This window comes from Anopheles moucheti, chromosome 2, assembly GCF_943734755.1.
Source record: "Anopheles moucheti chromosome 2, idAnoMoucSN_F20_07, whole genome shotgun sequence".
Classification (NCBI taxonomy): domain Eukaryota; kingdom Metazoa; phylum Arthropoda; class Insecta; order Diptera; family Culicidae; genus Anopheles; species Anopheles moucheti.
The window spans coordinates 27,758,634-27,781,571 of NC_069140.1; the positions used below are offsets into that span (position 1 = coordinate 27,758,634).

The window sequence follows — 22,938 nt, forward strand, 5'->3', positions numbered from 1 at the left end:
AAACAAGATGATACAAAAATGACGATCGCTCCATGAGTAAATGAAAGAAATTGTTTGAACTAATCCGGGTTCAGTTTTCAGTTCAATTTTGTTGCGATAAAACAGGAAGAAGTGTGCGAGTTATTAGTATTCATATCACGATGCGTTTATTAACAAGGTTGTTACTGCCCAAAGGAAGCAGAAAGGAATGGTGTACATTAGGGGAGGAGAAGGTTCCACTACAATTGTGTTCCGCGCATTGAGTCTTATGAATGTAAGTTACGTTAAATAATGCACAATTTGTAAGCATCCACGATTTTAAAAAGAACTTGAAAACTAACTAAATACACACACACAAACGAAACAAATTCGATTATGTCTAACACATTTTGTAAAGAACACTAAACTAACTAGCAATGTTTTCTTTTCGCGTTCTGCCACCTTGGTTTGCTGCTTTCTCTTATATTGGATAGTCAGTCCTGTGTGTTGTATTGTGAGGCATACAGCCGCCCAGTAGCGATTGGAACCTCCAGACCAGATTTAACTACTTGAACGGCCTTTCCACGTGTTGCACAATGTGTTTTGATTTATGGGACTATATAGATATTACGTACAGCGCAACTCACAAAATTATATAATAAATAAGGACAACAACAACAAAAATCAGGACTGAGCGTTACCGTGAGCTTTTGCGTATTCGAGCTGGCCTCTTTGCATAAGTAAGCAGTTGTAAGCCAGCCTCACGATCCTGAGTAAATCACTTTAAGCTTAGCAAGAATCTATCCTACCCCAACACACGCGCGCCTAAAAGCGCAAAGACATCGCTTTACACACGAACGTTTACCCGAAACGCCGCTGACAGTTCGTTCGACGGGAAGGAAGCAAAATCGGCCTTTGCCGCACGGTGTGGCTTTCTGCTGAGATATTCCTGCATCACATCGCAAGCCAGCTGTTCCGCCTTCGCACGTATCTGCGTTTGCTGCTGCTTCTGGTGATTCTCGTGATCAAGGATCGATTTGGAGACGCTACCGTGCACGGTATGGGTGGAAGGTATTTCCGCACCCTTAACCAGCGACATGATCAGATCGTGCTTGACGCGCGTTATCTTCTGTTCCAGTTCCTGGATACGATCGTCCTTTGGCTGCGGTACGTGCAATGGTTCCAACCCGGAAAGTATTTTCCGGTATTCGTTTGCCTGTACCTTTAACCGTTCCGTTCGTTCGTCCTTGAACGCACGCTTCAGCAGCGACAATTCCTGTGCGATGTACGGCGAACTGGCCGAAATGTCCAGCGCGGTCGTCGTCTTAAGGTCCACCTTACGCGAGCTGAACGTTTTCAGCTTATCGCGCAAGCTGCTCTTTTCGCTCTCCAGTGAATCGATATCGCTCTGCAGGTGGTCCATCGTTTCTTCGAACTCTTTCTCCTTCCTGCAATGTGGGCGGGAGAAAAGGAAAACAAAACATTAATCCTATAAAGCACATACAACGCGCGTAACCCAATTACGTACTGTTTCAATTTGGCGCACACTTCATCGTACTGCTTCTGTAGCCGTGTCGTGTTCGTTTCGTGATCCTGCTGCAGCACGGACAGCTTCTTCTCGGCCAAATCTTTCCGTATCTGCATCTCGGACAATTCGTTCTGCTTCAGCTTGGCGGCCAGCTTAAGCTGCCGTATTTCCGCCTCTCGGTTCTCGAGCGTTGCCGTCAGTGTTTTCGTTTCTTCCAGCTGTTTCTTAACTGCCTGCGCACGCAGTATGATCGGCGCGACCGGTTTCTCCTCCGGTTTGGCGGTGTTCGTGGCCGAGATGATTTCGTACTCGTGATCGAGCAGATATTGTGCGAGCTGGCCCATATCGGTACTGGCCGCGCTGAGCACGTTGCGTACGTTTTGCGACGGTCCGAGATCATCCTGCTCATACACCTTCTCGCAACCGCTGGATAGGATTTCCCACAGCTTGTCGTGCGGTACGGAGGTTTCCGTTTCGGGATCCAGCGTGACCAGCTGCAGACATTGGCGGGTAGCGTAGAACAGTACACTCATCACCTTGTTCAGTGCTTCGGCGGTACGCTTGAGATTGCGCAGCGTGTTCATCGAGAGGTTGCACTTTGTGATTGCGATATCCTGTGGCAGGCGACGCTTGACGAGTTTCAGCTGTTGCCGTATGTTTTCCACGTTCTGTAGAATGTACTGCAGGAGTAGTCCTGAATCGCTGGTTTCATCTCCGGGCTGTGGTAAAATGAATGCAACGAAGAACAATTAACTACTTGTGGTAGGTTTTGAATGCTTTGAGAAGAGTCATGCAGCTAAATCTTCAGCAATGTGTCGTCTGAATCATGAGCGTACACTTCCAATCTCAAAAAGCAAGTCATTCTAGAATACATTATAAAGATCTAATCTAATGTAATTACTTTGAAGATAAATAAATTTTCAGAGGATAATAAATACACACCAACATACCTTAATCAATATCTTAACGATGTTTGAATCGTTCGCGATCGAATCGCATGCTGCACCGATCGATGCGGTACAATCGCGCACAATTTGCGTTTCGTTGACGAGATCCTCACCGGTCAGTAATACCACGTACATTGCGTTGAAGAATGTTACACACTTTTCCAGATCTGTGAGAGAAATGATACAAAAGCAACACATAAATCTCGCTCCCAAAACTGTCTCCACCATTTTCGACTTACTGTCGGTGGAAGAGTTTTCATCCAGCTGGTTCGCCTTCAGCAGATCGACAATTTCGTCCACCATCTTTTCCTGCGCCTGCATCTCCGGCAGTGCCGCACCGATCTTGAGCAGCGTATCCGCCTTACAACCCGTCATGCTAAACAGGAACTGATGCATAATGCTCTGCAGATTGTGAACGTGGTGTAGCAAACGCGACCGGAACCCGAACTGTGCCACCTCGTGGCCGGTCAGGATCGCGGCCCGGTCCATCTGCGGCACGTTGGAAAACCGTTCCCGCGCCTGGCTGACAATGATGCCGGACTTGAAGACGATGCGCGACACGAGAAGTATCACGAGGATGGCATCGTGATCGCCACCCCGTGCCATGAATACGTCCGGCATGAACGCGGTCAGGTAGCGCACGTGTTCGTTCGCCTGCGTCAGCTCGATCTGGCGCAGCTGCAGATCGATCGCACGCGTAAACGCCTTCGATTCGGCAAACATTTGCTTGAAGTCGATCGTCTCCGTAATGAGTGCCGTATCCTTCGACTGCTGTTGCTGCTGCTGCTTGGTCGATTCGTGGCTCAAACGTTCGCGCAACTCCTGGCACTGTTCGTTCAGCCGCTGGACCAGTTCGCGGAACTTCAGTATCGTCTGGTCACGGTCGACGATCGTCTCCAGGGCGGCATCCTTTTCGCGCATTGCCTCCCGTTTTGCCGCATGCGCCAGATCGAGCTCCTCGCGCATATCCATCTCCAGCTCGTGGTTGCTCTCGACCAGCTGTTCGTGCACTTCCTCGAGCGCTTCCAGTTCGGCCACTTCTTCCTGGAGCGATTTTACCTTATCCTCGAGCTCCATCTTTTTCTCTGCCAGCTGCTCAACCATCTCTTCCGCGCCAAGTGCCGCATCCACCTGCTCCTGCAGATCACTCAGCTGCGCCTCCAGTTCATCGATTTTGGCGGAAAACTTTTCCTTCGTGCGCTGCAGTTCCGTTACTTCCGATTTCTTTGTGTCCAGTTCCTTTTCCAGCTTTTGTATTTCGTGTTTTTCGTGTGCGGAAAGATCACGCAAGCGTACCAGCGTTTCCCGTAGGCGTGCGTTTTGCTGCTCCAGTTGTTTGAATTCGTAGGTCGACGCTACGCCCGTACCGTCGCCACTGATTACACCCGCACCGGCCGTACCGTTCGAGCCCAATTTTTCTTGCATTTCCGTTTTCAAAATTTCCAGATCCAGCGTCAGCTCTTCGATGCGCTCCTTGGCCGTTTCCAGCTCGAGCGCTAGCGTGTCGGCCTTCTCTTCCGCCATCTCCTTGTCGAGCGTGATCAGTTCGACGTTTTCCGCCAGTTCGGACATTTCCTCACTGTGCAAATCACGTGCCTCGATTGCATCCTTCGCTTCCTGTTTTGCCCGCTGCAGATCGCGCTGTAGCTGCGAGTGCGCGTCCATGATTTTGCTCTTGAACTCCACCAGCTGCTCGTACTGTGTTTTCATCTTGTCGAACTCACGCAACCGCTCACGATCTTCCGAGCGGCGGTATTTTAGCGTTTCCAGCTTTTCGGCTAGATCGGTATTTAGCTTACGCATCTCTTCCAACTCCTGTTGCATCTGCATCATGAGCATGCGATCCTCGACAGATGGACCGGGAGCGGGCGTCGGTGCTGGCGATGGCGAAATGAGCGATTGTCCCGGGGTGAACTGTGGTTTCAGCGTTTCCACAAAACCGGTCTCGACGAAGGACGCTCGCTTGGAGGTTTGGAGCGATTCCGGTGGGCTCATGTGCGATCGCTGCAGCGGTTCATGCCGATCGGATTTCACCATCGTCGGGATGGACGATACCGGTGTCGGGATGGACGATTGGCCCGAGGCCCGCTCACTGCCCGGAGAGGTTAGTTGCGTTTTGGAACCGAGCGAACTCGTGCTGCGGTTAAGCGACATCCTAGAGCTAAAAGAAAGAACAGAACAGGCTTTAATAAGGCGTGGGCTTTAGGATATGACCGACCTTCTACAACACTATAGCATCACCGAAACACAGAAGACACATTGCAGCTGAATAGAGCGCTATAATGGATACAACACAATATCCTCAAAGTACAAATATCTACATAAGGAACATTATTCGGTTTGTACAACAGAACAAGCGCGTGTTGATACGGTATAGAAGCGCAAGAAGAAACAGAAAAGAAAACACACAACCAACGGGTGCGGGCAGCAGGAAAACGAAACAAACCAGAGACGCGTGTGCGCATAATTTCGTAAAGGAGAACGCACTCAAGGATATGCAAGCAAAATATCATAGCAAAAAGGAAACAAAAACTTAACAAAACAAAAAGGAAGAATAATTTCGAGACAATATGTGGATGCAGTCCAAAACAGCAACAAAATAGCGTTGCGGTCATGATGTTGTCGCGTATAAATTTGTTTGCGAAGAGCCTTAAATGTGTGCGAAACGTGGAATCATGCAAAAGAAGGTTGCATCGGTTGCAATTGCAAGAAAGGAATATTCAGTGACTATACACAAGATGATGATGCAAACAAGGCAGAAAAAATCATAATATTGCTAAGTAAATGGATGATATTAAATATAACCTGGATGTTGACAGTGTCATTGTCATGGAGGCACGCTTCGTTTGCGGCTGCTTAACCGGAGACTTTCGGCGCACCCTGATCGTTGTTGTCGTGGGGTTTTTTAGAAGAAGGATTACCGTGGGAGTGGACCGTTTCGTACAACCCATACGAATACGGATGGTTAACAGGATGATGGATGTATAACCAGGTGGGTTTTGTATGGTTTTGTTGGCACGAAGTTGTTAGTAGCGAGCGTGTTCACATAGAACCATCGCACAAGAATGGAACATCGGGGCGGGCGGATGAATTGATTAGTGTTACATTAGGCAACGACGATGTGTTACGGGGGGGGAAAGGAAAGAAAAAGAGAAAGATAATGGGTTAAATATTGCAATTATGCTCCGGTAAGAAAATTTCTAGCATAGAAAATGGAAAAATAGAGCTACGTTACGCTAAATTAATAACGAACCAGGGACAATAGAAACCATAATTGAACATTGTCGAAAATTTGGAACCTTTGCTTACAATAGAATAATAAAGAATTTAGTTTACGAAATGAACATAAATATAATAATAATCGTTACGGGAACTCTGCAAGGATAATGTTTGATACTTTCGGGGTGACAAACTACAGGTTGGTGTTGCAAACTTATCGTTCACACTTACGCTGTTGGCTTGGCCGTAAACGTTTGTGTCGATCCAGGCATTGAGGCGAGTGATCGAACAGAGCCCGCACTTGAGGCGCGACAGATGAGGTTGTGTGCATTGAAATACATAAAGATAAGGTTTAGTTAGATTGCGCCCCATTACACTATACGAAAGCGTATTGCTTTGGCTAAAACATCGGCAGCAGCAAACAGCAGCAAACAGCGAACAGAAGCTGCATTTTTGGGTATGTTTTGGTGGAGACACATTCGTTAAGATGATGGATGAGTACCCATTCTGGGGATGAATTTAACTTTGTGGCCTCATACAACTCTCGTGTTACCCGATTTCCGAAAAATGAAGAGCTATGAGTGTAAAAACAACAGTGTGATTCGAAACATCTATTACACCTAGTCAATCTAATTACAACCAAAAAAAAAAAAAACCGGACCCGGAAACGAACCCAACACATCCGGAATGAAGATGAAGGTGCTAAAACAGGTTACGTGCCTAATGCATAACAAATATTCAGACCGGAAACTGTTTAAACGCACTATTTTTCGTGAGCTATAAGCATCTTCTGCAAAACAATAATCGAACGAAATAGAGGAGGAACGGACCGTGTACATGAAAGGGTAAGAACGTGACGTACTAAAAATTAGGTAACCTACGCAAATGTGGACATGGATCAGGGGATGATGAACAAATGTAGCATTTCGCTTTAAAAACAGCAATTTATAAAAGATTTAACGAAATGTGTGTGTGTTTTTGCGGGTGTTTGTGTTTTGGCACTTACGGTACTCTGCCAGTTGCGCGCTTAGCACTAGCGGGCGTTTTTTAACAACGACAAAAGTTACACAGGAGTATGTAGATGGAAGAGAAAGACGTAAGAGATAGATAGTAACGGGTGGCACCACATACGACGTGACGACGGCAAAATGGTTCCAAAGGTAACGATTGAAACCCAAAGGAGGTTCGTTTGCAGCCACAAACAAGGGGCGTTGGGTAACGGCCATGGGTTTTGAGCGTCATTCTTGCCCCCTATTGCATACTAACCTGCTCAATCTGGATCGTGGTTTCTCTTCCGGTGTTTGTGCATCCTCGATCGGATTACCAGCGTCATCGATAAACACCAGCTGCGTTGGCCGTACGAACATTCCATAGTTTTCCTCACACTACAATAAAGGTGCGTTAGTTAGACAATTTACGGATACGGTACACAACCTACGGCAGGCGATTGGCTACGTTACCGAAAAATACTGATGTCCTTTTATCGATCCGTTGTTCTTCCCTTTAGCTTCATCCAATATTACGCCAACCCATTTGCCGACCGCAAACGAGGTCATACCGACGTACGCAATCGTGCCACGTACATCCTTACCGGTTAGTTCGACACGCTGGCCAATTTTTACATACTTTTCGGCCATATCGGGATCTTTCTATTTGGGGTGTGTTTTGCCGTGCCTGCTGGTGCCTCGATGTGCGGGTGTACCTTTGCTGCTGTTGCTGCTTTCACTGTGGAGAACAGAGGCGTTGATGTCATCAGTGGTTCCCCATTGCTTCACAGGTGCCGTGCTCGATGCAAACAGCCCAGCAATTTACCTGTTGTTTTGTGCGCAATAAAACTATTGCTCTTTAGGCGAGATTGGTGATATAACTTTTGCTTTTTGCATTCACAATAAATAAAGAGTAGTTGTGTACATTTTGATCACCTTTCTGTGCACTGACCGAAGTGGAACTTTGGGCAATAGAAAAAAAAATCACTGTCCCGATTTGACATTCCATCGAATGACAGCATAATCGAGCAAAAATCGAGTAGCACAGAATTCGATCAGTGTTCTCACGATTGCTCATTAGTGAGATACCCGCTTTGCTCATTCTCACGCACCGATCAAAAGCGGGAAAATCAGCAGCAGTACAACGTGTACAGCTAATCAAAATTGTTGTAGGTTGTTTATTGCTAATACTTCATATTTAGGACAATTTTGTTTTGAATCCTTGTTTCGTAAGGAGTCCCATTTTGTCCCACAGCTTTCGTGAAGCTGAGCACTGATGTTTTACGACATGATTGAACACGTTATTGTACCTATTAAACCATGTGTTGTTGGAGATTAGAACCACATTTTGAGTTCGAAAATTTACATGAAATTAAGAACGACTTGGCGTAACGACCTAATGGGTTATATTACAGGAACTTTATTGGTGGACTAGGGTTATTTTTTCAACTTTTTAATTTGGGCAGTCATTGCGATGAGGCTGTAACAGATTAGATTCGAACTGTAAAACTTTGGAGATTTAACGTCCAAGCCAATATATGAAACTTTTTCTACAAGTACTACTCCTCGAGTTAGTCAGTCCTTTTCAGCATCCGAACCGCCTGATGAAGTTCGTCGCTTACAATCTCTCAAAACGGATTAAAATTGATTTCGAAATAGCGCTCCACTTATTCTTGTCCGATAACGTCCGACCCGTTCACATAGTCGGCCAGCCAATTCCATTTTGAATCCCCTTAACCGTAGAGTTGTCAACCAAATTTATACAAGTAAGTTGGCAACCGGCATACCCGGGTATTCCTTCCTTTTTTTACTTATACAATTAACGGTTTTCGTAGCTAAAAAATGTTTTCTATTTATTTATATTCTTGCAAATCTTTGTAAACCGGTGGTAGGTGGTAAAGTTTAAAATAAATTAAAATAAAATACTTACTGCTTGTTGAAAATGACAATGTATACACCACAAAATTGGAAATAAAATGTTGGGAGGCTACTGAAAATTTCAGGTCAATACAAGCAATGAATCAAAAGTAATTGCAGTTTAAAGATAAAAAAAATACTCGGGTATCCAGTTGCCTTCTTGAAGGTAATAGTGAAATTTAATCCACGACCTTCAAGGTATCAGACAAAAACCCTTTAGACATGACACCATTAGTCCTGTTAAATAGAAAAAATCCTTGAAAAATCGCATTGTTGTAGCATCCTTTTAGTACATTCTATCATATTGATTGAAGAAATGTGGGTCATGTAGAATGTGGGACATAGTACCGGCTTTGGAATGATCAAATGAGCATAAGAATTTCTACCATTTGTCTACACACATGACCATCAAGTGTATGAAAATACATAATCTGCTAATCGATATGTATTGCCAGCGGAAATTGGTAAGATATTCCATCGCAGTACGTTCTGTGACGAATTTCTCCGGTGGTACTAGATGACTCTGCGAAATGCCAGCAACGTGAATCCCTCGAAAAGCGCCCCAATATCGATACTCTTTTACTATGGCTAACATGATGCAAGAAGCTTTACGCACGAGTTTCGCGAGTTGTTGATGTTTCTTGCTGGGCGTTTACACACGGCAATACCTTGGCAACCGAAGCAACTGAAACGAAGAGCACACGCACAGAAACGAAACGGAAACAGAATAGTGGAAGACATGCGAAAGGTGCAAAGGTGCGCAGTCTTCGTACACAATAAAAGCACCACCGGATGGGTACGAAAAAAGGCGGGATTCCGCGCTCGGGCTACCTCGTCAGCGAGGCATCGGCATTCTTTTCGGTCGTTCTTTATTTTGCGATGAATTATAAAAGAAGATCATCTGGGCGCCAAACAAGTTAGTCGATTGTAGAACGTGTTCCGAGCGTCTGTTCCGTCGCTGTTGTGCTGTGGGGGGTTTCCGTCTTGTCTAGAACACACACAAAAAAAAAAAACACGTTCGAAATGTGTGCGATCGATGAATCGCAGTAGTAACGTGCGATCATCTCGTGTGCTGTGATTAAAGCGTGTATTAAGCGAGCGAACGATAATTTTATAACGTGATCGTGGTCGTTGATCTCCAACTGTTCCGCAAACCGTTTTGTTGTGTGTGTGTGTGCTAAGGATGAGGCGGTACACAGCATCCATTCTTGCCGCGATCGTGATCGCGGTGGTTGCGATCTGGTGTCAAACAACGGTAAACGCTCAGTTCTACAGCTTAAGCTTCGGGACGGACGAAAGCTACAGCGCTGCACCGGTACAGCCGGCCCCAACTGGACCGACGCAGCAGGAAATCCGTATCCAAAAGGTGACCCCACTCGAGGCGATGATCGACAAGACAAATCACCTCGGGTTTCGGGTGCTTCACCAGCATTCGAAAGGGAACAGAAACAATATAGCATTCTCGCCGTGCGCCTTGGCCAGCATTCTCGTTGCGCTGTATGAAGGATCAGCCGGACAGAGTGCGGCCGAGTTGCACGAGCAGCTGGTAGTGCCGTACGATAAGGATGTATTGCGGGTCGGATACAGGGACATCCATCGCAGGCTGCGAAGTTATTTCTACCAAAGGGAAAATCTATTAAATGGGCTTAGTTTGAGTAGTGAAAATATTACGATAAGGTGAGTATGGTAACATGCGTGGATGATGCGTGATTACAATTCGAAACCCCCAAAACCCTTTATGTGTGTGTGCGGGTCATTTGATTTTGGGGAAGAAATCAATCTGTGTGCTTCATTGTAATTCACCTGCTCATTAGGCCGGAGTATGAATCGGTGCTAAAGTTTTATGGGTACGACTTGGAAAATATACCCGAGATGCGAATGTCATCTACCACAACTGCATCGCCTTCCACCGCGACGGAACTGGAAACGGATGATACGACAACCGATGCAGCGACCGAAATGGGAAATTCAACGGAATCGATGGATTCTTCCACAACCATGATGGCATCTCCCGAGGAGTCAACTACGGAGAGTACGGTTGATGGAATAACAACAACGATGGAGGCATCCGAGAGCACGGATGAAACTGTCGACGTGGATATGGGTACAACTATTCCATCCGAACCAGCGGAGGAAACTACCACGCTAGCGGAAACAACGGAGGAAACTTCCGAAACCGCAACGGTGGAAGGCGACGAACCCACCGAGGCAACGGGTGGCGAAAAGCGTCGTCGAAATCTGCGCAAACGTGGACAGCGCTTGCTCCAGCGCCGCAATCCAAACTCATCCCAACGGAGACGATCGCTTCGTGTGAAGCGACAGCCGGAAGAGATCGATATCATCAGCCATCAACGGTTTCTGCAAAACTTCCTACTGCAGGACGTAACGACCGGTGCGCCACCAATCCTAGCTACGTCCGCATTTCTCTCCGGCGCGACAGATACCACGGGCCGGAAGAATCCTTTCCTTCAGCAACCGGATGCGTACCGCTTGCTGGATGATACGATCGAGCACAACTTTTATCTGACCGAAACGGATATTGTGAAGGTACCGTACAAGGTGTACAACACGATCCTGAAGTATGCATACATCGAAAGGCTTCAATCCACCGTTATCGAGCTGGAGTTGGATTCTGAGGATTACAAGCTGCTCATCGTACTGCCAGACTACGAGTTTGGGTTGGGCAATGTGCTGAAGTTGCTGCAGATAGGCGAAAATGTGCCGAGTCTGCGTGAAATCACTGAACAGATGAGCCCAACCTGGGTGAAAACGATCGTGCCGAAGTTTAATCTCAAGGGAAACATCATCCTGACGAGCGATCTGCAAAACGTAAGATGCAAACGTGCGCGATGGGATTGATTTATATCGAATTATTGCCACTTTCCTTCGTTTGCTCCGTTTCTTTTTACACAGCTGGGTGTTAACGATATCTTTGAACCGTCCCGGGCTGACTTCTCCCTCATGACGGAAGATCCCACAGTCTACGCGAAGCACATCGAACAATCGATCAACGTTAACATCCGGACGCATTCGCTGCAGCAGCTAAAGCGTAATTATGTAACACGACGCAAAGCGAATGCTACTGCACCGAGGCGCATTTGTATCATTGTATGTTTCTGCATGACCGATGGCTGTAATTGCACTGCCGAATGATGAGTGGGCGTTGGTGCTATGGGTCTCGTTTGCATTCCGTACACCGTTGGTGCCATTGGTGGAGATGTGCATTCGTTTTTGTACATTCGTGTTTCATTTGGCTGAAATGTGCGTGCATTTAAAATAATCTGTCTCTATCTCTCTCTTGATTGCAGGGTTTACATCGCTTTACAAAAACCCGGTCGAGCTTGCCGTCAACTATCCGTTTCTGTTCTGCATCTTAGATAACGAGCTAGATATGGCGCTGATGGTCGGAAGAATACTAAATCCACTGAACGCACGCATACACTAACCCCGTGGAATAACTGCAACAGTGTGTTCCAGAAGTACCAATTGCGTTACATAATTTTGTTCTGAATATTCTCTTGCCGGTTTTAATAAAACTTTCATCATGAATGTATCGTTTTATTTTTGTCTTATGAAATACAGTTCGCATTGTGTATATTGGTTTAACTTTCCTATTGTTTCCTGATTTTCCTAAGCGATCTTCGCTGCTGCACAACTATGTTGCCTCTATTATATACATCAAACGATCACATACAAACGGGTGTATAAATTACAACTCTACCATATATAACTTCACTTTCGTAGCTTATACTGGCGATCAACTAAACAAAACTAAACAATGAAGTACGTTTACGTGTGCTGCACATTTGCATTTGCTACTACCGCGTGTTTACAGTCATACGCCTTCTAATTTACTAGCTAATTTATTTGTCTCAGGTCGTTGCTTAACGTTAGTTGCAGGAAATGTTGCGCATTCAAACACACAGCGCGTACATAACAACTTCCTTACACACTCATGTACACTTTGTTCTTGTGTTCTACTTGGTAGCTTAATCGGTAGTGTGTCACGCTACTGGAAGACTTGTTTGGTTTTCTTTAAATTTTGTAGCACATTTTAGCTTTAACGCATTCACCAACCGGATCCGGAGGCCAGTTCTTACGTCGTGCCAGTGCATAGAGTTGCGATCCTTTTGAAGGATCGAGGAGAAACGCAAAGCTGGCTTGCGATACAGGTGACACACACGTTGTGCATTTTCTGTGTGCGCTTGTTGATGAGTGGAACACATCACATGTATCCTACACAGCCGTTGAATGATAGGGATGGGATGGGAATAAGAGGGTGTCTGATTGGCAATTAGAGTGGACTTGCACCTTGCTTAGCAGCCGTAGGTATCTCCACACTACTGTGATGCTGCCTAGTTGTAGCGTCAATCTGTTGCGTTAACCAAACCAACGGGAATCAGGGAGCAGGTCGTTAGTGAGGAGAAATGAGAGTAAGAAAGAAAAATTAAGCGATTAGTATTCTTGGCAGGATGGTGATAGGGGGGAATGATAGGAATGCTGGATGGTTTCGCATCATTTCGAACATTCCAGCGAAGTCATACGCACATCTCCACCGTTTTCGATAAACTTTGCCATCCGCTGCTTCATGGCGCGGGCAACCGGGGGTGAAAATAAGTCTGTGTTTATATAGGTTTGCTGCTCGTCCAGGTAGATCCGCTCGGTACCCTGAGCACCGCGCCATCGCAGTAATAAGCTGGTCCCGTAGCCAACGATGAACGTCACAAGATACCCAAGCACACTGAACCACAGATAAGACACCCGGTAAAGGTAGAAGTAATCAGAATCGTCACGCGGTTCTGCGGCTCGCTGAGCCATCGCCAGCGGTAGGCTCGTCTGATTGAAACCCCCGAAGTCGGAACAGTCTTCCACGGAGAAGTCGAGCGTTTTTATCGGTGGTCTAGGTTGCCCGAAGCCTATCCAGAGCGAAAATGATAGCCCCACTAGCAATCCCGTAATCACGCCCTGGTACACATCAAAAACAGAACAGAATATGTAAGATATGGAAAAAAATATTGATCGAAACATTTGACTTACCCGCTGATTGGCACGCGTTGTGAACATTCCCATGGAAAACAGCGCAAACAGTGGTCCACCGACAACGCCAAAAATCGTGAGCGATGCCTGCAGCACACCGCCCATCTTTTGCGCGAGAAAAGCCACAGCGATGCAGATCATACCGTACAGGAACGCCATCACCTTGCTCGGGAAGCTAGACTGCAGGTCGGGCAATGGTTTCCGCTTCACCTTTAGGTACAGTGGTTTCAGATAATCCTCGAGCGTAACCGCCGCCAGTGAGTTGAGGGCTGCCGATACGGTCGACAGACTGGCGGAGAAGATACCGGACACAAACAGGCCGGGGAGACCGGGCATATCACCCATAGCATCGACCACGAACAGTGGCATAGTTTGATCGCGCACCTTAATACGGCCCTGCCTCAAGGGATCACAGTTGCGATAGAAGTAATAGATCGCTAGCCCGCTGAACGATGTGCTGAGGCTAAGCAGCGACAGAATGGGCCAGTTTAGCCACAGTGCTTTCTGGGCAGATTTTAAATTCTTCACCGTTTTAAGCCGTTGCACTTGCGTTTGGTTGACGGCATAGAGCGACAGATAGGTAAACATACCACCAATTGTCAACGTCCACCAGGTATGGCGCGTAGTTGGGTTCGGATCGAAGCTGTAAGCAAACAAAAAACAACGATACGTGAGAACTCGGGGTAACGGAGAAGAATGATGCCAACACTTACTTCCAAATCTCCAACCGTCCACCGTCGGACGCGGCGTCCCAGATCGGTCCAAGTCCGCCGGCTTTAATGGCCGCGCAAATAATGACCGCGTAGATGGCGGCAAACATTAGCACCGACTGAAAGACGTCAGTAAACAGGACCGCCTTCATGCCACCGATCGTTGAGTAGAACGTGCAGATGCCACCGATCGCTAGTATCGAATAGGCCTGATCCAGCCCGGTAACAGCCTGTAGGGCTAGGGCCGGTGCGTACACCGCAATTCCCATGTACAGAATCATCTGCAGCGTGTACGCCAACGACGCAGCCAGTCGTGTCTTTTTGCCGAAACGTTTCTCTAGATACTGGGGGGAAAAAAATCGTTAATGATCACTTCGAACGTCGAATGTTTTGCATTCGGTTTACCCCGGTTCGGTCTTACCTCATACGCACTGCAGGCTTGCAGGCGGAAGAATACTGGCAGGAAGAGGTAGGCCGCGATCGGGGTGGCCAGCCCGTATGAAAGGTTGATGGCCACGAACTGTGTGCCGAACTGATAGTTTTCGTTCGACACGCCCAGCAGCGTGATCGCGGACATGAAGCTGGCCATCAAGCTGAACGATACCGGCCAGATCGACATGTTGCGATCCGCGAGTAGGTACTCCTGTGCGGGAAGGGAATGAAAACAGCGGTACAGCGTGAAAGAAAACGAGCGCTATGTATCGGGTTCGCCGGCGTGTTTCGCGGGTCCAAAGTCCAGCGAAAGATCGCACGATCGTATGTTATTGTTATGGGTATGCTTTCAAAATGGTTCACGGTACCAATTGGTGGTGCTAAGTTGAATTTGGGTTTTTGTGTGGTGTGTAACTTAAGAGTTGTCGAATTGTGGAGTTTTAGAAGCTCTTTTAATTTACTCGAAATGCCCATTTTTGTTTGATGCTTTTCCACATCTCGAGGGCCAATTTTTCACCGGGCTGCAATACGTACCGTGTTTGTTTTCTGCTTGCCACCGGAAAACCGATAATACACTCCGATTCCGGCGGACACGAGCAGCATCGCGATGAACACCACATAGTCCCACACACCGAACGATGAAGCCATGATGATGTGGATGGTGGATGCTTATCAAATATCATACGTTCCACTACGGCACTTGATCGACAAACGGCTAACACCTGTAAGAGCGGACGGAAAAAAAGACACTGATTAGAAAGCAAACCAAAGCTAGATGCTTTAGGTGACGAGCGCGTCAGTTAACTGCTTAATTGCGGACAATTCGTAAGCTACATTATTGCCCGCGTTGCGATTTATAAGCAGCATCTAATTATTTACCACCACTTGTTTTTTTTTTTTCGTCCGGCACGATTCAACCACGCTTCGTTAAATGCAAAAACTTATGACATTCTAAGCCCAGCGCCGGTGTGGCCTGCTTCACGGTCGGTCCCGATTTGAGCGACTGCCAGGCGGCGAACGCCAACCACCTCATTATATGCCTAACCATTTGGGAAATCCGAGGAAAGCGTGTCCGGCAATCTCTCACACACCCATACACAACACGTCAACGCGGCGAGAGATATCGTTCGAGTAATTGCACGTGCTTGAAGAAATCACCCTCTAGGCGGGATCGTTGAAGGGTGTCTCGTTCAGTGACGAGAGGTAGTAAGTTCAAAGATCGTGTCTCTATGGAATGTTCATTTTGTTTCCTGCCGAACCATGCAAGTCCGTGGCTTTTGTTAGGTTGCTTTATATTGTTTATATTGTTTCGAGTGGAATTAAAGCGCAGAGTGTGTATGTATACATACGGGACTGTAATGCCGAAAAGGCACCTGAAGAGGCTCTTGAGGTGACTGTTATGTGGAGCCTTCCGCAGGAAACTGTGTCAAAGGCTAAATTCGAAAAGAGCACCACTCTTTTGGGTTTGCTTTTGAACCCAAAATATTCGATGCGTCGCAAAAGAAGATCGTTGGCACCTTGTGTTCTTCTTCTGAGTTGCCGAGCGGTTTGGACCATGAGAGAGATTTTTGTGGACTGGGTTTTAATTTCGGCTCTTCGCAATTAGTACCTTTAATTGAAATATATCTTGCAGGTACATATAAAGAGGAAAGATTCAACCGCGTGCTTTAAGACGTCGGTTGCCTTTTAGTGACTGATGTGGCCGATAAAGCTGCAGTTTCAACTGAGGCTTCAGCAACAATCAGCACTTTTGAACAATAAAAGATAAGAGATGCCCAACACACACACACACACACACACACACACACAAACTCCAACAAAATGCAATTGACAATGATTACAACACTCTTAATTAAGTTAATCCTGGACGTTATCTTTCATTTGAATTGACACAACTGATATTGAAGATACACCTTGTTGAAGACACGATGCCAACAGCTGATCATTGTCTCGTCATGCAGTATGACATACAAAGGAAAATTACACTTTCATCAAATGCAATTCATTGTCAGAGGTACGGTACCGAAAAGTGTTTGAATATTTTGTTTAGAAGCAGTAAGAACCAGCGTGAATATTTCCAAATAGCCACAGTCTAGCTGGGCTAAACGAGATGTCCATGTTGGTGTGCTGCGGTCTTCTTTCATCTTCTGGGCAATTAAAGGCACTTAAACTACAACTGAAGCTTGCGCTGTTCATCTGTTACATAATGTTTGGCAGGGCACTGGGCAACGATCCAGTCTGGTTATTGCTTCCATTAGCATGCGTCCAATGCGGCTAGACGTTGATCTTTGGATCGTTCTTCGGTGCAGACCATTGTTCGCAATATGCTTCCCAATTAAGGTGTTTTACACCAACAAAATTGGGATAGGTCGATTGAAAGTTGGAAACACCGACCTTGTGTCCCAATTCCGCCTAACCAGTGCTCTAGTTTCTGGGGTAACAGTAACACAAATATATGATCGATCACTCGGTAGACGGATGCTCTCGGAAGTGTTTGCAACATTGTATGCTTTGCGCTTGCTATCAACATGATGAAGCTGTATTATAAAAATTTCTAATCGAGCGAGTGTCATTATGGCACCCGATAAGACGCTCATCTACATGCGGACGCACATCAAGATGATGATCATCTGCGTATCTTTCGCATTGTACTATATTGTACCAAAAAACAACTGATAAGTGACCCCACCGCGGTGTTGAAGCTGTAATCAGGTTTGCAGATACGTGTGAATGTGGTTTTGTTGGGCGAGAAGTGCTATAGGGATAGGAAGCATAAGGAAGCCACATAAGCATACGACTTTTTTTTTGTTTTGTCCTCGGTTGCGGCTTGCCCCCGTCAGTCAACAAAGATAATCGGACAGCCACTCACACTGTCTTCAATGAAACAAAACTTACTACAGGGTGGGGTTTAACCTAGTATTCATTTTGCAAAGATGCGCGCACAAACGAATTCGATTTGATTGTACAATTTGTTGACGTTTTAATAACATTGTGTGTACTTTGTTTCTGCTGGAAAGCTGAAACAGCACAACACGTATGCAAATTGTAACGTGTTATGGAGAGCAGTGATTGTTGTTCTTGGCAGTGCGAATTAGGTACAGTAAAGCAACGGGCAGCGTGGTTACTTGAATGTGAACTACTGCGCCTTCAACATTTGCGAGATATGGTTAAGAAGCTGTTACATGTCGGATTGTACCGTATCTTTTGCATGACATATTGGCCGTCGGTTTCGTCAATTCGCCAATCGCCATCAACTGATACTGTTTCCCAACTCGGAAAGACTTTGCTGGTGTTGTTAAATCATGTTTGAAGTACACCTCCCTAACACCGATAATGCCGTAGCAAAATTATAGCCCCCCCCCCCCCCCCCCCTTTAAAAATTCCGCCCTGGGCCTCCAAGGGGATTGATCCTCCACTGCCCGTTCCTATGACACAACACTGTTCGCAATTTAGCAACATTGTTGCAAATCGTTTCGCCCGGTCGATGCGCGGGATTTTTGGCGCGTGTTTATTTACACGATCGTTTGGCTGCTATTTTAACCGACGGTTTCGTGCCATGGTTACAACCAGAACAATCTTACGACGAAGATAATGTTCGGTGGGCAAGCATAAATCACTGTCTGGGAGCGTATGTGCCAACGTGCGATGCGTTAATAAAGATTCTTTAAATAATTTAAGTTTGGTGTGTTGCAGAAGATGGGGAGTTTGAAAACGGAAGCATAGCTGCGTCTACGTTGCAATTTGCTTAAATGCTTCATACGTATTGTAATTGTATGTAAGCGTACAATTAAGAATCATCACAAGCGACGTGCAATATGATACGTATAAAATAAATAACTCCTTATCTCAACGGTGCACAATAAATAGCGTGAAGGCATTACAATTTGTTAGTAAGTTTCCAGACATCACCCCATCGAACTCTCGTGTAAATAGTGTTTAAACATTTTTTAACTTTATTCTCCTTTCTTGCTTTACTCTCTTTCTTCCTCCTACAGAACCCATCGCCTTATCAAACTAAAAATGGGAGAGTAAACGGAACGAAGAATCGACCTTGAATTTACGCATGCTCCGCCTGTACGACGGGTCAACAAGCACAGCACGTTGTTATGGTAGCGTAGATTGTCATATGACAGTTCGTGGCGCCGGTTTCATTGAATGAAATGAGAAAGAGCTATTGGGCGCTCACATACACATACTCGCGCAAAACGTTAGGATGGTTGCGTGAGAAACGAGAGGCACGAAATTCTCAAAGCATTTTTTTAATGTTTTGTGTTAAACAGAGTGACGAAACGAACCGCGTGCTTCGGTGAAATAGAACACTCTTCCGTCATCCAAATAATGACGTCACGTGTCACGGTACACAAATCAGCTAGATAGATGGGAAGAGTCTTGACCAACTAACAGCATCGTGCGAAGAGACAGCGATCACTTTGTTTACTTACACGTAAATCCCTTTTTTGTGATACACACGGGATCATAAAATTATATAAGCAGGCACCGCTGGTATGACGTTTGAAGTTGTTTCCGCGCGCACACAAACACACATGTACACGTGCACGTTTTACTGATTTCACTGTTCGGAGGTGTTGTTTTTTGCTTCACACGTGCTGCGAGCAAATTATAAAATCACGCCCAGGCACGAAGTGGTACACTAAATGGCACCGATCTTGAGAGATTGTGACCTTTGGAACGGTCCCGCCGGACGGACCTACGGTTGCGCGAACATCAGAGTGCAACCAAAACCAATTACCATCATATTACCACCAAGAGCGGATGGCCTTCACGAAATCGAACAATAAGCGGTCTGGTTCTTCTTGCTTTAATCACTGCATGTTTATTTGCTGCTGCCCAACACTAAAAAAACCAATCACTCCCTTACGCCCTATCACTGCGCAGGACGGATTTCGATCTCGCACAACAAACTGATAAACGATTACTAATCACAATTTGGACGGTTTTACGGATTTCCGACCTGCAGATGACAAGCGAACGCAACGTTTAGGGTCGAACGCACTCCGTTCTCGGTTCACATTCGGTAAGAGAACGGTTTTGTAGGTTTAGCACGCGGCTACTATTCAGCAGTAGCTATGGACACAGGAGCTCATAAACTTTGCACGCTATGCACCTGTCAGTTGGTGTGCAATGTGCGAAAAAGCTGTAATGTGCAACATTGCAAAGCATCACGACTAGCCGGGAATTAAAAATAACAAATCTAACTTAGCTACACTCAAACACAGTTAGCGTGCGATTGAGGGTCAAAACACCGTCAAGGTATTCGCCTGAGCGCGTTTGTATACACACGCATACACTTTTGGGGGCCAAATTTCTACCCATCTACCCACTGGACGACTGACGGGGTGGAAGTGTATGGAACTACCAAAATTTCTCCCGATAAAAAAGCACTACACGCGCACGCACACAATTCGAAACTTTCGCTCACTAGTTGTAAAATATGTACCGTCGAACGATACAATCACTCCGGTTCGCTATCAGTTTCGACGGTTCAGTGTTTTCCTGGCGGTGGAAAACGTTCTCGCCGGAAAATCTTCAAAATAGCGCTAGCGAACATCAATGCGTCCGTCAGCTGTGAAATCTCGAACAATAAAGTTCCGCTCCGTTTATTCGTGTTGTACACACGAATATTCGAACGGCACGGATCAAACGGAATGGTTGCAGTGCGACGTACAGTGAGCGTCATAAGTTGATGCGACGGGTAAATTATTGAGTTAATTTTTTTTGCATTGGAAAATATTTATTCAATTAAAACAGGATGGAATAATAAACGATTGTTTGTGGTTTGTCAAGTTTCTTAAAGCGCAGCTACGTGGAAAACTCAAAGTTTTTTTTTATTCGAATGAATGACGATTTAACAATTATTGCAGAACTTCAGGCGTATTGCAATTTGGCAGTGAACTGTTTTCGGGTTATTAAGAAAAACGTTTTCTTTCCGTCGTTCAAAAAAGGTAAGTGAATTTGTTTCAATCCTATATGTTATCAAAATTACCTTTGTTTTTGTTTAGCTAGCAATTATTACTTCGTAAAATTTATGCAAAGGTATTAACAATCAAATATGAAATAGAGCACCCAAAAATAAGAAAGAAAACAGATACTGAAAGGACAATATTTTACCAAACTTAAAAATGTAGAAAAAGATTTTAAAATTCCTAGATCAGAACAACCCAAATAGATTACCCATTGTGCGTTGTTTCGCGATACGTTTGCTCTCGTCTACGCGTTTTATCATATCGTAATTGACCAGAAAATCTCCGCATTCGGTGGTACGGTTGTATAAGTCATCTAAATAAAAGGATAATTCAAAATTAAAATAAAACGCTCCGCATCTTCTCAACCGTCTGTTATATGTCATTCTTAAACCTACCTCTGAGTACTTTGCGAGGTCGTGCGATACCTCCATAATCGGCCGGTAGTAGATGCTGTGGGATATGCGGGAAAAGTGTCTGCATGCTGGTGTGTAAATGAAATATCTCCAACAACTCCTTCTTCATGAACGGTCTGATCATGGTCATGATGCGATCGATGAACGGTACCACGTTGGCCAGATGTAATCCCTTCAGCCGTATTGGGAGCCCCTCTTGGATGAAGTACAGCAGATCCTTGAGCGTAAATATACCGAGCTTTGGCAGGTGGCCTAAATGAATACCGTCCATGTCGATGATAAGAATTGAACCATTGTTGCATCCTTCTTCAAAGAGTTGTATATCCACGCACATTATCGCACTAAGAAGGAAGAACGTAAGTTTTGGTAGAAAACGTAGCCTTAATTAATGACAGATACGTACAAGGTCAGTATGGTGCTGAGAGAAAATTTGCTTGCGTCCGGATCAACGATCTTTGCCAGCATGACACGATAACCCTCGGGCGTCAACTCAGGAAGGATGACAAGATCTCTGGAAAATGTTGGCGATGTTTTGGTCAGTACATCAGGGGAATTAAAGTCACCTTACTATCCAAAACTTACAGTACACCCATGGCCATCTGTATCGATTTCGCTTCGAGGTTTCTATTCCCGAACAGGTTTTTACAGCTCGATCGAAAGGTATAGTAGCACTCGATCGTACGTAGTGCCGCTTCCAAATCGTAGTAATTTGAGTGCAGAAATAGAATCAATTCCAACTCAGTGACCGGTGGTAAATGCGGTTGATTGCTGACCCATTCACGCAACTTCTGAACATCGGAAGCACGCAGCTCACCGGCATACTTTCGATACTGCTCCTCGACGTTCGCAAACTGGATGGATTTCATCGTTGGAAGATGTTCGGGGAGGTACTGACGCGCGAGAGTTAGTTATCCACATCCACTGCCGCGCTGCTGCTGAATGGAAACTAAATCTTCTCTAAAGTGGACTTGTACGTTATAGCAGCTTTACGGAACAGTGCGATTAAGAATAGTTTGAAGTTGTAGTGTATGCCTTTTTTTATTCGACTTCCTAATCCATTAACGCGAAGGACTTGAAATAAACGTATTAACTCTTGAATAGCAATAATAAGTAAGGCGTGATAGAACAGCACTACCAACTTTAAAGGCAGCTTTAGTACAATATACATCGGATGTAGACTGTTTTGAGGGCTAACACCATCTGTCTGAGGCCATGACCTACAGGGAAGCAACCATTTAGATGACTTGTTTTATGACACATTAATTATTTCGCACGTTGACTTTAGCAGGACGATTAAAACGAGCATCATTATGTTTGGATGGATGAGACGCAAAAAAAAACAAGTGGTACGAGCGACTTTGTGACGCACGTCTACAATTCTTGTCACATGGACCGTACGGCCATGTGCAGCAGAGTGAACAGGCGGGTTGGGTAAAGTACCTCTTTTATATACAGATAACATCTTTTATTGGTTTTCAACCTGCGGAGAGAAACTGTTTTTTTATTTTAACAGAATGAAAGATCATTCAGTATGCTGCACCTTTTTAATATAAATATCTTTTACATATTCTGTAGTGCGAATTAAAACACATAGAGGGCGGCAAAATGATTCTTTTGTCGAATTTTGTCGATCACAGGTCAGCATTTCTTAACAACAAATTTCAGCTGTACGATTCTTGTTTGGATCGCCTGAACATTAGAAAGAGAAGCAGGAAATGTTGCTGATAGATGGATTTGCATAGTTAAAAAGGCAATTTTAAAAGTTATACAGGAGTTCTGTAAATGGAATGCTTTAGTGTTGTGCTTA

General features: G+C 45.3%; 4 protein-coding genes across 5 annotated transcripts; 1 reads left to right on the forward strand and 3 right to left on the reverse strand.

Annotated features, from left to right (window-relative positions):
• Positions 1–522: 522 nt before the first annotated feature.
• Positions 523–7,599, reverse strand: LOC128298220 (dynactin subunit 1). 2 transcript variants are annotated; one of them, XM_053033965.1, is made up of 7 exons: positions 7,465–7,599; positions 7,113–7,377; positions 6,919–7,037; positions 2,673–4,594; positions 2,437–2,600; positions 1,487–2,205; positions 523–1,406 (listed from the first exon to the last, which is right to left on the reverse strand). In XM_053033965.1, exons 2-7 carry the CDS (start codon positions 7,287–7,289, stop codon positions 806–808), a joined length of 3,702 nt encoding a protein of 1,233 aa, XP_052889925.1. In that variant the 5' UTR covers positions 7,290–7,377; positions 7,465–7,599; the 3' UTR covers positions 523–805. The 2 variants fall into 2 exon arrangements, with proteins under 2 accessions (XP_052889925.1, XP_052889926.1); XM_053033966.1 differs by lacking the exons at positions 6,919–7,037; positions 7,113–7,377; positions 7,465–7,599 and adding an exon at positions 5,884–5,970.
• Positions 7,600–9,738: 2,139 nt separating this feature from the next.
• LOC128298369 (uncharacterized) lies at positions 9,739–12,000 on the forward strand. The gene is made up of 4 exons (XM_053034121.1): positions 9,739–10,232; positions 10,370–11,384; positions 11,469–11,604; positions 11,864–12,000. The coding sequence occupies exons 1-4, from the start codon at positions 9,739–9,741 to the stop codon at positions 11,998–12,000; spliced, it is 1,782 nt and encodes a 593-aa protein (XP_052890081.1).
• Positions 12,001–12,103: 103 nt separating this feature from the next.
• LOC128309893 (putative sodium-dependent multivitamin transporter) lies at positions 12,104–15,382 on the reverse strand. Its single transcript, XM_053046390.1, has 6 exons — positions 15,269–15,382; positions 14,724–14,945; positions 14,306–14,646; positions 13,593–14,235; positions 13,104–13,520; positions 12,104–12,927 (listed from the first exon to the last, which is right to left on the reverse strand). The coding sequence occupies exons 1-6, from the start codon at positions 15,380–15,382 to the stop codon at positions 12,850–12,852; spliced, it is 1,815 nt and encodes a 604-aa protein (XP_052902350.1). The 3' UTR covers positions 12,104–12,849.
• A 5,521-nt stretch (positions 15,383–20,903) lies between these two features.
• Positions 20,904–21,997, reverse strand: LOC128298295 (alpha-tocopherol transfer protein-like). The gene is made up of 4 exons (XM_053034040.1): positions 21,714–21,997; positions 21,535–21,642; positions 21,114–21,472; positions 20,904–21,031 (listed from the first exon to the last, which is right to left on the reverse strand). Exons 1-4 carry the CDS (start codon positions 21,995–21,997, stop codon positions 20,904–20,906), a joined length of 879 nt encoding a protein of 292 aa, XP_052890000.1.
• Positions 21,998–22,938: the final 941 nt, after the last annotated feature.

Bases quoted from the DNA above. Each gene is read 5' to 3' on its own strand.
- LOC128298220 (XM_053033965.1), bottom strand. From the start codon at position 7,289: ATGGCCGAAAAGTATGTAAAAATTGGCCAGCGTGTCGAACTAACCGGT. The intron at 4,595-6,918 runs GTTAGTATGCAA...TCTTTCTTTTAG, and splicing joins CCACGATCCAGATTGAGCAG to CTCTAGGATGTCGCTTAACC. The intron at 2,206-2,436 runs GTATGTTGGTGT...ATTTTACCACAG, and splicing joins TCGTTAAGATATTGATTAAG to CCCGGAGATGAAACCAGCGA.
- LOC128298369 (XM_053034121.1), top strand. From the start codon at position 9,739: ATGAGGCGGTACACAGCATCCATTCTTGCCGCGATCGTGATCGCGGTG. The intron at 11,385-11,468 runs GTAAGATGCAAA...CTTTTTACACAG, and splicing joins TGACGAGCGATCTGCAAAAC to CTGGGTGTTAACGATATCTT. The intron at 11,605-11,863 runs GTAATTATGTAA...TCTTGATTGCAG, and splicing joins TTCGCTGCAGCAGCTAAAGC to GGTTTACATCGCTTTACAAA.
- LOC128309893 (XM_053046390.1), bottom strand. From the start codon at position 15,382: ATGGCTTCATCGTTCGGTGTGTGGGACTATGTGGTGTTCATCGCGATG. The intron at 14,946-15,268 runs GTACGTATTGCA...CTTCCCGCACAG, and splicing joins GCAAGCAGAAAACAAACACG to GAGTACCTACTCGCGGATCG. The intron at 12,928-13,103 runs GTGCGTATGACT...TTAACGCAACAG, and splicing joins TTATCGAAAACGGTGGAGAT to ATTGACGCTACAACTAGGCA.
- LOC128298295 (XM_053034040.1), bottom strand. From the start codon at position 21,997: ATGAAATCCATCCAGTTTGCGAACGTCGAGGAGCAGTATCGAAAGTAT. The intron at 21,643-21,713 runs GTAAGTTTTGGA...AACATTTTCCAG, and splicing joins CAGATGGCCATGGGTGTACT to AGATCTTGTCATCCTTCCTG. The intron at 21,473-21,534 runs GTACGTATCTGT...CTTCCTTCTTAG, and splicing joins CTCAGCACCATACTGACCTT to TGCGATAATGTGCGTGGATA.